This window comes from Phoca vitulina, unplaced genomic scaffold, assembly GCF_004348235.1.
Source record: "Phoca vitulina isolate PV1807 unplaced genomic scaffold, GSC_HSeal_1.0 scaffold54, whole genome shotgun sequence".
Taxonomy (NCBI): Eukaryota; Metazoa; Chordata; class Mammalia; order Carnivora; family Phocidae; genus Phoca; species Phoca vitulina.
In genome coordinates this window covers 10571786-10584266 of record NW_022589757.1, presented here as the reverse complement: position 1 = coordinate 10584266, position 12481 = coordinate 10571786, and the positions used below count along the sequence as shown (strand labels likewise).

At 36.0% G+C, this 12481-nt stretch overlaps 1 protein-coding gene across 1 annotated transcript in view; it reads right to left on the bottom strand.

The window, feature by feature from the left end:
* Positions 1–12481, bottom strand: part of MROH9 (maestro heat like repeat family member 9) — a 77952-nt gene that overhangs the window by 32289 nt on the left and 33182 nt on the right. The window contains exons 6-8 of the mRNA XM_032389335.1: positions 7608–7732; positions 4041–4190; positions 1906–2060 (exon numbers count right to left, since the gene is read on the bottom strand). Of these exons, the coding sequence (XP_032245226.1) occupies positions 1906–2060; positions 4041–4190; positions 7608–7732 (430 nt within the window). The remainder of the gene's footprint in view (positions 1–1905; positions 2061–4040; positions 4191–7607; positions 7733–12481) is intronic.

The window sequence follows — 12481 nt, the reverse complement described above, 5'->3', positions numbered from 1 at the left end:
TATTACAGAAAATACAGTCTGCAAGTCTGCAAGCTCATTTCCTAGCACATTTAAATATCTGTCCAGGTCAATGTCAAGAACTGATAAGCTTTCTCCATTCCATACTCTGGTCCTCCCACCTTGTGATCTTGTTTGTCCAGGAATAATAGAATATTAAAAACATATAAAAATACAAATTAACATAAATATATCAACTTAAAAAAACAAATAAGTAGGAATATTAGGCAAAAAACTATATAAATTTAAAAATTAGAAAAGTAAGTTTAAATTGAGCTCGAAGGAGTGGGCCCTTTTGTGAAATGTCACACATCTAATTAGTGACACTGATGTCACTCACTAGAAGCCTGGTTTCTCAACCTCCAGTCCCCTAGCTCCTTTCTACATACCTGGCCACTCTTCAAGATTATTTTTTATTATTGCTTATCTTAAAAACTGCTATATACCTCTGTGTGGGTATATTCCTGATACCTTATCAATCCATGCTGGGTTTTGAACCCTATTTTATTGTCTCTCTGCATTTAGGTTCCTAATAGGGAGGTCTGGTCCTCCAGAACACAGATATACCAGCTCTTTAGAACCCATTACTCCACTGCTCCTGCCTTCTGGGCTCAGCTTTAGAACTATGCTTAGAACCACATGGACATCAAGTCTCATATGCCCTGTCTCATCCCCTTACCTCTTGATCATACCTTCTAGCTGATTAGATATTCTCTCTGTTTCTCTGATTTAGCTCAACTCCAAATCCTAGTCTTTTCTACCTCAATTCTCACCTACTATTACACAGGATCTGCTGGTGACTATTTTAATTAAGTTTACCTAACTCTAATTATACTTGCTTTCTGTACTTCCTCATTTCATACTGTTCGTACTGGATTCACTGGCAACTTTTATCAATGTCAGGCTATTCCCTCTCAACAAAATGTTTGAAGGCTGGTAATATATTACATACAATGGGTGCTTAATTACTGAATGAGAAAACACTGAGTCTTATGAAGATTTTTAATTTCCAGAAATTTTCTAAGTAGTAAAATACTTTGAGTATTTGTGAGCCTCCCAAATAAATATAAGCTTTCAGTTGGGGGAAAAAAGAAGTCATATAATTGGTTTAGCATTTTGTGGATTTTGATGCCCTTTCATAGACATTAACTCATTTAACCCATATAATTGCTGTATAGATAGAGAATTTTTCTCATCTCACAGAAAAATTGAGGATCAAGGCTTAGAAACTTGTGTGGCTGGGAAGGAATTCAGATCCATTTGTTTCCAAAGCCTGAATCCTTTCTGTAATGTAACTTCCTGCCTTTTATATGGTTAATAGTAAAGAAGTATTACCTTCTTTCTCAAGGTACAAATGATAGAAATGGAGTGATGTCATTTACTACTCTCTTCTAATGTGAGTTAGGCTCACACTGTCCCATAGGCTCACATTGGTATTCTTTTCTCTTTAATATTTTCTGTGATCCTCGATAATGAATTTCAGATAAATAGCTAAGGAACAGCTATTTTTAATGTTTCATTATTGTTTTGGTGGGTGGAAATACCTTACATCTGTTCTTCATAAATGAGGGAAAAAAGCACTATAAATTTGATCACTTATGGGGGAAAAAAACCCATCATCACTTTGAGGAGAGGTTTGTTCCTATGGGATATGCAGCAGAACACCACTTAAAGCCTCAAATAAATAATAGTGACAATGATCATTTATCGATGGTGTTTACCGTGTGTAGGTATTGTATGAAAATATGAATAAAGTGCATGATCTTATTTAAATTTTATGGTCATCCTATGTGACGCAAAAATAGATATCTTTTTTCAGAAAAAAAGAAGCCAGGCTTAATTTGCTCAGCTCTGTCAGATTCTAGAGCCTGTGAACAAACCCTTGTGGAAGGGGTGAGGGGGTCTTACTTGTCTGCTGGGACTGGGTAATCCATAAGTTGAAAGATAACCTTCTTCGGTGAAGTGCGTGTTAACAAGGTGATGACCCGCAACATAGCATGCCTCATAACATGAGAAGAATCTTGACGCAATTGCTTATAAATAGCATCCACAATCTTAGACACCTGGAAAAGTAATTTAATAGGTCAACAAGAGTCTCTTGTTCCATGGCCACCTCTAAAGCAAGGCATTTCTTGGATGTAAGAATTCAGTCCTTCTCAGAATGGCCAAGGCGGCAATTAACATACAAATAAGCACTAGAGGAAAGCATATTTATGTGTGTGACTACACAATGTAAAATATCTATTGGGATGAGAAATAAGCCTATGCATTTATTGATAGTGGGAAAATACCCATTTTTTTTTAAAAAAAAGTTTATTTGGGCAAGATAGACTTCCTTATTTAAGACATATAAGCTCGGTATAGGAAAAAAAAAACATGTATAATTCAAGTCCTTTAAGAAGGAAGTCGAAATAATGGAACAGAATAACAATGGAACTGTATACTTCAAAAAACCTTTCTGACAATTAAAAAAGACTTGAATCTGCATACAGAATGGATAAACTATGTGTTGGAAGAATGGCCTAGAATGGTAAACACTGAGTCACATAATCTTGCAAATTCTATTCATAGGCCCCATATCAGTTTTATTTTTTCCCCTTTTTATTAATTCTTGAACAAGGAGATTACTAGCTAGATCTGAAATTTGTCTCAAATTAATGGCTGTATATTCAACATCAAATTTCACCCAAGATAACTTCATTTTTTATTTTGAAACTATTCCTCAGAGATCATAAGTTGACATAATTTACATTCCACTGCAACTGTCTTATATACAGTCAGTTATCTGTGCACATCCCCCTACTCCAAGCAATAAATAAATAAATAAATAAATAAGCAAATAAATAAATAAGCAAAGTGTTAAGAGTGCAGGACATTCCTCATACTGCATATGCTCCAAGGTGAACATGGGGGACATGAATGGGGGACATTAAAAATTGCTCTTCTCAATAGACCTTTTAACTATGGGTTTAGAACTCTTCTCAACCCCTTTTCCTTTCCATGCAGCATGACTCCAAACAAGCCAGCTATGTTACTGTACACTCAAGTATAGCAATAATGATCTGCTTTAATTCTTAAGAAAAGACCTGCCATGTTAGATTTATTTAGAGATTGTAAACCCACATACTATATGTGCAATTCAGGGATTTTTCAGGGATAATTTTAACCATGAACAATTTTCCATTATAACTGATTTATTTTATTTTATTTTTAAAATATTGTATTTAGTTAGTTTGAGAGAGAGAGAGTGCATGTGAGCAGGAGGAGGAGCACCGGGGGAAAGGGAGGGGAAAAGAATGTCAAGCTGACTTCACACTGAGTGAGGAGCTCTGTGCAGCTGGATCTCATGACCCCCACATCATGACCTGAGCCAAAACATATTCCTGTATGAGCTATGAAATGTGAATTGCATTATCTTGTTGAATTAAACGCTGTTATATTTACATCTCTCACTGGCATTGCACAATACAAAGATGGCAAAATTTGTGCTATTTAAATATTTGGTTTTTTTTTTTTAACTTAGAAAGACATTAAATAGAAAATAAAAATGCCATGACAAATTGAGAGAGAAAGAGACTGTGGAGGAAAGGAAAAAACCTTCATATGTTTGTATATTTAATGACACCTTTTCCCTATGTTTTGAACAGGAAGCCCCACATTCATTAGCACTTGGCCCCACAAATTATGTAGTCAGCCCTACAGGAAGCTGAGGGTCCTTGAAAACTTCCCCTGGTGGTTACGCAGAAGATTTCAATTATATCTGTACTATTTTACTCTTATTAATGTATTCTTTAAGAAAACTGATGAAAATGTGTCAAGATACTATGATTTGGTATGACTCGTAGGTAAACGTTCATGACATTATTTTCTAAACTTTTCTGTGTGCTTGAAATATTTCATCAAAAAAAAGCCTCATCTGATTAAAGTAACATAATGCACAATAGCAAGAAATACATAGGAAAAGAAGTAGGCATATAACAAAGGCAACAGAGCCCTTTAGAGAATAAAATCTGTGTTCCTCTACTCACTGTCAAGTATCTTACCATGGTGACCTTATGCGCATGATATTCCAGAGTCAATTTCAGCATGGTTGACGACTTGAATGCGATTATATAATTAGGTGAAGAGAGTCTCATCAGGAGACTCCACACAAAGTCAGTCAGCAAGGATGGCAGTAGGGTGTGTCCTACACTCTGAAACCAAAAAGGAGAGCCATGACGTCACGCCTTACATACAGGAAACATAAGAAAAACTACTGAATTCAGTCATCCTGAAGGAAGCTCCAGGGCCAGGTAGGGCCAAGAGATTTTTGCAGGCCTTAGGCATTTTTGCTGTCGTGGCTCTCTTTCTCCATTCAAAAATGTTAAAAGTCATATTTTACAACTGTATTGATATTGAGATGACTATAATTCAAGTAGAATTACATTTATTTTTTTCTTCTGATTTTTAAAGCAGTTAGAACACTTTTATCTGGATAAGTCAGCTCTGGGACCAGGCCAGGAAAAAATGAAAAACCATGGCATTACAATTAGGAGGAACTGTAAAATATTGATTTTACACCAGTTCAGCTGTTTGAATATTAGAAATTACTGTGAGATTCTTTAGCTTTGGAAATGAGTTTGCTGAGATCAGAAACAAGCATGATCAGTAGATGCAGGAGGGGATGAAATAAGAAAGGCAGGGTGATTCAAGGGTGTGGACTTTTACCCAGAGAAGGATCAAGAAGCAGGAAGAGAGAAAAAAAGGCTCATATGTTGATGATTGAGGTACAGAACTACAATTCAAACAATCCTTTTTTTAAAGTCAGAGGAATATCCATGGACCATAAAATAAGAACAAAATTACATGATCTCTCAGTTAAGAAAGATGAATGAGTCACATTTTCTCCTTTCATATACATAAATATATATGTATATATATTGCATATTATATTATAAACACACACACACATATGTCATTTTCCCAAGTACAGAAGGTACCTAATCTTGCCAATAAAAGCTTGTCTGCATCCCTCTTAAAAGGATGGAGCACAGCTCTTTTTGGTCAATAGGGCAAACCTGAGGTTTGAGTGAGAATAGGTGGCCACCAGGCTCCCTCCTACTGGGCACTGGGGCGAGGGGTGGTATTCTTGGAATGCTATGGAAGAAAGCTAAAGGAGGGTCACTAAGGCTTGGTGAGGTGGACTGTATCACAAATAGTTTGCCCTTCTTTAAGAAAGCCAGATTTCATTATATGATTTGTTGAATTAAAAAAAAAAAACAAACATTGAAATGGGGGAATATTCTCTTTTAACTATTTATTTGTTTATTCAATGAAATTATTTTAGTGTCTATTTAAAAGTTGTAGAAGAAGCAATTTCTAGTGAAAATTAGAACTACTGTTAGAAGTTTCTGTCACATGAAGTTCCAGGTATGACAGTAGACTACATCAGAGGACAGGGACTGCCTATAAAATGGGATTTACATGTAACTCTTCAGAAATATACCAGTCCCATAGGACCAGCTGGATTCTTTAGAAATCACCTGTATCTCCCCTTATTTCTTACTCTTACACCATGTTATTACATGCTCTTGATGTTGTTCATTGTAGCGGCTGCATGATATACAATTAACTTGATATGCCACAATTTATAATCTATTTCTGTGTTTGACACACAGTTTGTTAAAAAATAAACCATACGTCTGTGAAAAACCTCTTCTCATAAGTAGATATATTGAGTTTTTTTCATTTTTATAAATTCCCATGAGTGAGATTATTAGTTTATTTGGTATAAACACTTTTTTAAATTTAGGCTCTGACACTTTTATGACACTTTGTGGCTCCATTAGAAGACAGTGTCCTCTCTTATAACTGGTCACTATATAAAAGAACAGCCTCTTAATCTGTAAACTGCTCTTTTTTTTTTTTTAAATTTGATCCTCCCATTTCATGGTGATTTGTTTCTAGCTCTCTTGGCTAAAAACCTTAATGCTTATCCTCCTATTTGCATCCTTTGGACTTTGTCTCTGGCTATAGTCTTCTTGATCCCCTTGTTACAAACTTAGATTCTCTCAACCCACCTGTTCCAATATACCTCTGAAAGTCCCCACCTCAGAGTTTCCCAGCTACCGCTCTTGCACATAGGGCCACGACTGGCCTGCTTTGGTCTCACAAGTGGGAACCAAATAAGAGGTCATGAACGTAAGGACCCAGGCCACCCTCCCCCCAAACCCCAGGATTTCCAAATCTGAAGGACATTAAACTCAGAAAGGACAGAATGCAACCTGAAATTGGTGGTAGCTAGCCTCATGAACTGCTTGGAAGGGGCTCTGAGGAGGCTGCCAGTCCTCTACTCACTAGCTCAATCATGGTGCTCAGGATTCCAATTCCAGGGCACTGGAGTGGAGGATGCAAGAATGTAGAAGAATTTTCTAGTAAACCTATATAGATGCTTGGTTTCTTCACGTAAATGGACAATTTCATAGTCAACCAGTCTCATGATTTTTGAGGGGAGGTGGATAAGAATAATGCTTGATTTTGGAAAAATGCACTATCATGCAAATGCGTACTTAAGATATCTAAGCAGTATTTTTGACCATGTTATGTAAAATGTATCACTTCCACAGCTCCTCAGCCTCCCACAATTCTATCTATCTCAGCCATGGGAGGAGAAGACACTGCTTTATGTATGTAGTTTTAGGAGGAACCGTAAGACTCTCCCATCCCAAGAGATGAACTCGCCTAAAGGGCTTCCCCAGCAGCTTTGCTGAGCAGTTGGCTCAATGTGTGTGGTTAGAAGGCCATCTGTTGGGACAGCCCAACCTAGGCTTCAGAGCTGGGTGAACTCTCAACCATATGGATAAGCCCATGTACTTTTTTTTTTTTTTTTAAAGATTTTATTTATTTGAGAAAGAGAGAAACAGCAAGAGAGGGAACACAAGCAGGGGGAGTGGGAGAGGGAGAAGCAGGCTTCCCGCAGAGCAGGGAGCCCTATGCGGGGCTCGATCCCAGGACCCTGGGATCATGACCTGAGCCGAAGGCAGACGCTTAACGACTGAGCCACCCAGGCGCCCCGAGCCCATGTACTTTGAAGAAAGTGAGGGAATACATGGAGCCTCATGGTTTTCCCCAGGGTTGGGTCAATGTAAAAACGATTTACTTGGTACTGAGGTTTATCACTTCAATTTAAAAATTTTTTAATTTAATAGGCTTTTTAAAACAAAATCTAAAGCAGGTTATTTTGATGTTTGTTGAATGAAATACAATACTATTGAAAAGCCTGTTAACTAGTGACTCCATTAAGTTTGCTAAATAACCAGAAGTTCCCCATCTTTAGTTCATATTTATTAATCAAACAAAAAGAAGTATAAAACTCTTATTTGCATTCTGTAAGGATTACATAAAATAATATAAATGGCTATATTCAGGAATAATAGGCATCATTCTTATTCATAGAGGTGAAAATTGGAGAGCCAAATACTCTACACATTATTTACTCTGTGCTTCACTGAACTTTAGAAACATGGAAAACATTTATTAAAAATATAAACTGTTGAAATAAGTTGTCACTAAAAGTAATAATACACATGAAATAAAAGCCATAGAATAAAGTGGGGAGGGGGGCAAGTTACCTGGGTAATTTTAGTTTTGTCCCATTGTGAGACCTTAGGTAGGAATTCCGTATCACAGGGACTAGGCAGGAGGCACTGATTTCCAGACTTATCATATATTGTGGATTTATTTTTTTCAATATCCGCTGTATTAAGGAAAACAGTTTAAGGTTTTTATTTGATCATTAGTTCCTTCTATGACATTGCTATTTCCAATTTCTCCTTCCTACCCAATTCTGGAGATCTAAAGTATTCTGAACATTTAATTCTCTGCTGATAGTTTAATCACATCAAATATTATGACAGCACAGATCCAGAGTCCATAAAGGGTTTAAGTGAGGCCTCTGTGAAATATGAATGAAAGACATAGATAATTTTCATAGGTTGAGCAGATGTTGAATACATTTAGGCCATCGCCATCAAATGCATCACTCAGTGCACTGGAAAAGCTGTTGCTGAGTTGGAGTGTTTATTGGTAGAAGAGCAGACTTGGAGGCGTTTTGCAAGGAGCTGGGGAAGTTGTATAGCAGGAAAGCCAAAAGCTCTCAATGAAAGCTTCAGATGCAGACGTCTTTAGTTCCAGAGAAGGTGAGTTTCAGTGATTTCATTTGCTTGTTAACAGCTCTATAGAGATTTAATTGACATACAGCTTATTTAAAATGTACAATTTGGTAAGTTTTTATATATGTATATACCAATGAAAACATTACTGCAGTAAAAAACAAAACAAAACAACAACCATATTCATTCCCTCCACCACACCTGCTCCCTGTGCCCACCCCTAATCCAAAGGCAGCCACAGATCTGCTTTCGGTTATCCGCCTTCTGTCAAGTTTGTATTTTCTATTTTCTAATTTTATATAAGTGGACTCATATAGCATGTACTCTTCCATTGTTTGGCATTTTTCATTCAGCAAAAGTATTTTGTGATTGATCCGAGTTGTATGTATCAATAGTTCATTCCAGTTTCACTGATGAATACTATTCCATTGTATGTATATACCATCATCTGCTAATCCATTTACCTATTGATAGACATTTGGGTTGTTTCTAGTTTTTGGCTTTTCCAAATAAAGGTGCTATCAACATTTGTGTACAAGTCTTGGTATGGATATCGGCTTTCATTTCTCTTAGGTATATCCTAAGTTATGGAATGACTGGATCATTTGGTAGATGTGTGTTTATCTTTTCAGGATACTGCAAATTGTTTTCCAAAATTGTTGAACCATTTCACACTCTCTCTAGCAATGTGTGAGAGTTCCAGTTGCTTCACATCTTTAATAACATATGGTATGGTCAGCGTTTCAATTTTAGACATTCTAGTGATATCTCACTGCAGTTTTTAAGTTACATGCCTTTTATGACCAAATATTGAACATCTTTTGGTGTGTGTCCTTGCCATCTGTGCTTCTTTGGTGAAATGTTTCAAATAACCCAAATTCAAATTTACTACTTTTTAATTTGTCGTCTGTTTTCTTACTGAGTTTGAGTGTGCATTTTTAAATTCTGGATATAGGCCTTTTCTCAGATATGTAACTTGTACATAATCTTTTCCCAGTGTATGGTTTATCTATTCTCTTAACATTGTCTTTCAAAGAGCAGAAATACTTAATTTTTCATTTTTAAAATTTATAGGTCATGCTCTTGGTGTCGTATTTAAGAAATCCTTGGGGCGCTTGGGTGGCTCAGTCGGTTGAGCATCCAACTCTTGATTTTGGCTCAGGTCATGACCTCAGAGTCCTGAGGTCGAGCCCTGAGACGGATTAGGGGATTAGGATTCTCTCTCTTCCTCTCCTTCTGCCCCTCCCTGCTGCCATCTCCCCAGTCCCTCCTCTTAAAAAAAAAGAAAAAGAAAAAGAAAAAAGAAATCTTTGCCTAACTCAAGATACAAAGACTTCTTTTAGTTTCATAGTTTTAGATTTTACATTTAGTCTTATGGGTCCATTTTGAATTAGCTTTTGCATTATGTATAAGATACAGATCAAAGTTATTTTCTTTTGCATATATATAACCAATTTTTCCAAAACGATTTACTGATGTTTTCTCTTTTTTCACTGAACTTCCTTTGAACTTTTATCAAAAAGCATTTGACCAGGTGGGAGGGATGGGGTGGCTGGGTGATGGACATTGGGGAGGGTATGTACTATGGTGAGCACTGTGAATTGTGTAAGACTGATGAATCACAGACCTGTACCCCTGAAACAAATAATACATTATATGTTAATAAAAAAAATTTTTTTTAAAAAGCATTTGACCATACATATGTAGATCTATTTATAAATTTCTGCACCTGTGTTCTTGAGGAACTCTGGTCTGTAGTCTTTTTGTTTTTGTTTTTCTTGTAAAATCTTTATGTGCTTTTGGTATCAGAATGTTGCTGGCCTCACTGAAAGAGTTGGCAAGCATTCCCTCATTCTCACATATCTGTAAGAATTTGATTAGGATTGGTATAGTTTCTTCCTTTAACTGTTTGCTAGATCATTTCAATCTGGAGTTTTCTTTATGGGTATTATATTTTCATTTTACTCAAAATACTTTCAATTTCCATTTTTATTTATTTTTTGACTCATGGGTTATTGAGAAGTGGACTACGTAGTTTCCAAATATTTTGAATTTTCCAGATATCTTTCTGGTTTTTATTTCTAATTCAATTCCATTTTGGTCAGAGAATATATTTTGTATGAAATAAAGACATTTTTCTATGGCTTGAATATGGTTTATTCTGGTAAATTTCATTTTTCCTTGAGAATGTTCATTTTTCCATTATTGGTGGAGTGTTTTATAAGTGTCAATTAGGTCAAGTTCGTTCAAGTCTATATCCTTAATAATTTTCTGTGTAATTATGAATTATTGAGAGAGGGATACTGAATTCTCTGACTATAATTCTATATCTACTCCAGTTCTATTCATTTTTGTTTAATTTATTGATTTTTAATTTTTATATATTTTTGTTTTTAGGGACATATGTACTTAGAATTATTATGTCTTAATTAATTGACACCTTTATCATTATGAAATGACCCTCTTTTTCCCTGGAAGCATTTTTTGCTCTGAAATATAAATAAATATATAAATAATTATATTTATTTATATATAATAAGTATATATATAAATAAATATATAAAATAAATAAATAAATTTATTTTACATATATATTTATATTATATTTTTTTGATGTTGACTTAGCCACTCTAGTTTCCTTTTGACTAATATTACCATGTTATATATCATTTTCCAACTTTTAACTTTTATTCTATTTGTGGCTTTGCATTTAAAGTGGATTTCTTTTTTTTTTTTTTTTAAAGATTTTATTTATTTATTTGAGAGAGAGAGAATGAGAGAGAGAGCATGAGAGGGGGGAGGGTCAGAGGGAGAAGCAGACTCCCTGCCGAACAGGGAGCCCGATGCGGGACTCGATCCAGGGACTCCAGGATCATGACCTGAGCCGAAGGCAGTCGCTTAACCAACTGAGCCACCCAGGCGCCCTAAAGTGGATTTCTCATAGGCAGCATATAGCTGAGTCTTGCTTTTTGTCCAATCTGATAATCTCTGCCTTTTAATTGGAGGTATTCAGAATATTTACAATTACTCTAGATGGCTTTCAGTCTTCACTATTTGTTTTTTACTTTTCCCACCTGTTCTTTCTATTTTTCCTCTTTTTTGTTTTTTCTTTTTCTTCTTCTTTTTTTTTTTTTGAGAGAAAGCTGGGGTGGGGAGGGGCAGAGGGAGAGGGAGAGAATCTTAAGCAGACTTGGCGCTCAGGGGCTCCATTTCATGACCCTGAGATCATGACCTGAGCTGAAATCAAGAGTTGGTCGCTCAACCAACTGAGCCACCCAGGCACCCCTTTTTTGTCTTCTTTAACAGTACTTAAAACATTACATCTCCATTTTGATTTATTATATGTAACTCTTTGCTATGTCATCTAAGAGGCTGGTTTAAGGTTTATAGTATACATCTTTAACTTTTCACAGTTTACTTTTAAGGGATATTTCATGACTCTGTGCAAGAACCTTAAACTGTAGTCATACTTCCTCTTTCAAGCCTCTGAACTATTGTCATATATTTCGCTTTTACATTGTTATTATTTTTTGCCTTTAACAAGTGATTATCATTTTATTTTATTTTATTTTTTTAAAGATTTTATTTATTTATTTGACAGAGAGAGACACAGCGAGAGAGGGAACACAGGGGGAGTGGGGGAGTGAGAAGCAAGCTCCCTGCTGAGCAGGGAGCCCGATGCGGGGCTTGATCCCAGGACCCCGGGATCATGACCTGAGCCGAAGGCAGACGCCTAATGACTGAGCCACCCAGGCACCCCTAACAGGTGATTATCATTTTAAAAGATTTAAATAATGAGAAGAGAATTTTAGTATTTACCTACATAGTTGCACCCCATTACTCTTAATTCCTTTATGTAGATCTAGATTTTCACCTGGATTTTTTTTTCTTGAAGGATTTCCTTTAATATTTCTTATAGTGCAGATAGGCTGGTGATGAATTCTGGAAGCTCTTGTATATCTAAACATGTCTTTATTTCACTTTTGTTTTTAAAAGAATTTTTGCTGACTAAAGAATTCTAGATTGACTTTTTTTTTTTCTTTCAGTACATTGGGAGGCTGCACGATTGCCTATGGTTTTTATTATTTCTGATGAGAAACTTGCTGTCATCTTTACCTTTGTTCCTCTGAATGAAATGTCTTTTTTCCTCTGGCTCTCTCTCTTTTTTTCTTTTTTTTAAGATTTTATTTATTTATTTGACAGAAAGATACACAGCAAGAGAGGGAACACAAGCAGGGAGAGTGGGAGAGGGAGAAACAGGCTTCCTGCTGAGCAGGAAGCCCGGATGTGGGGCTCCATCCCAGGATTCTGGGATCTTGACCTGAGCGGAAGGC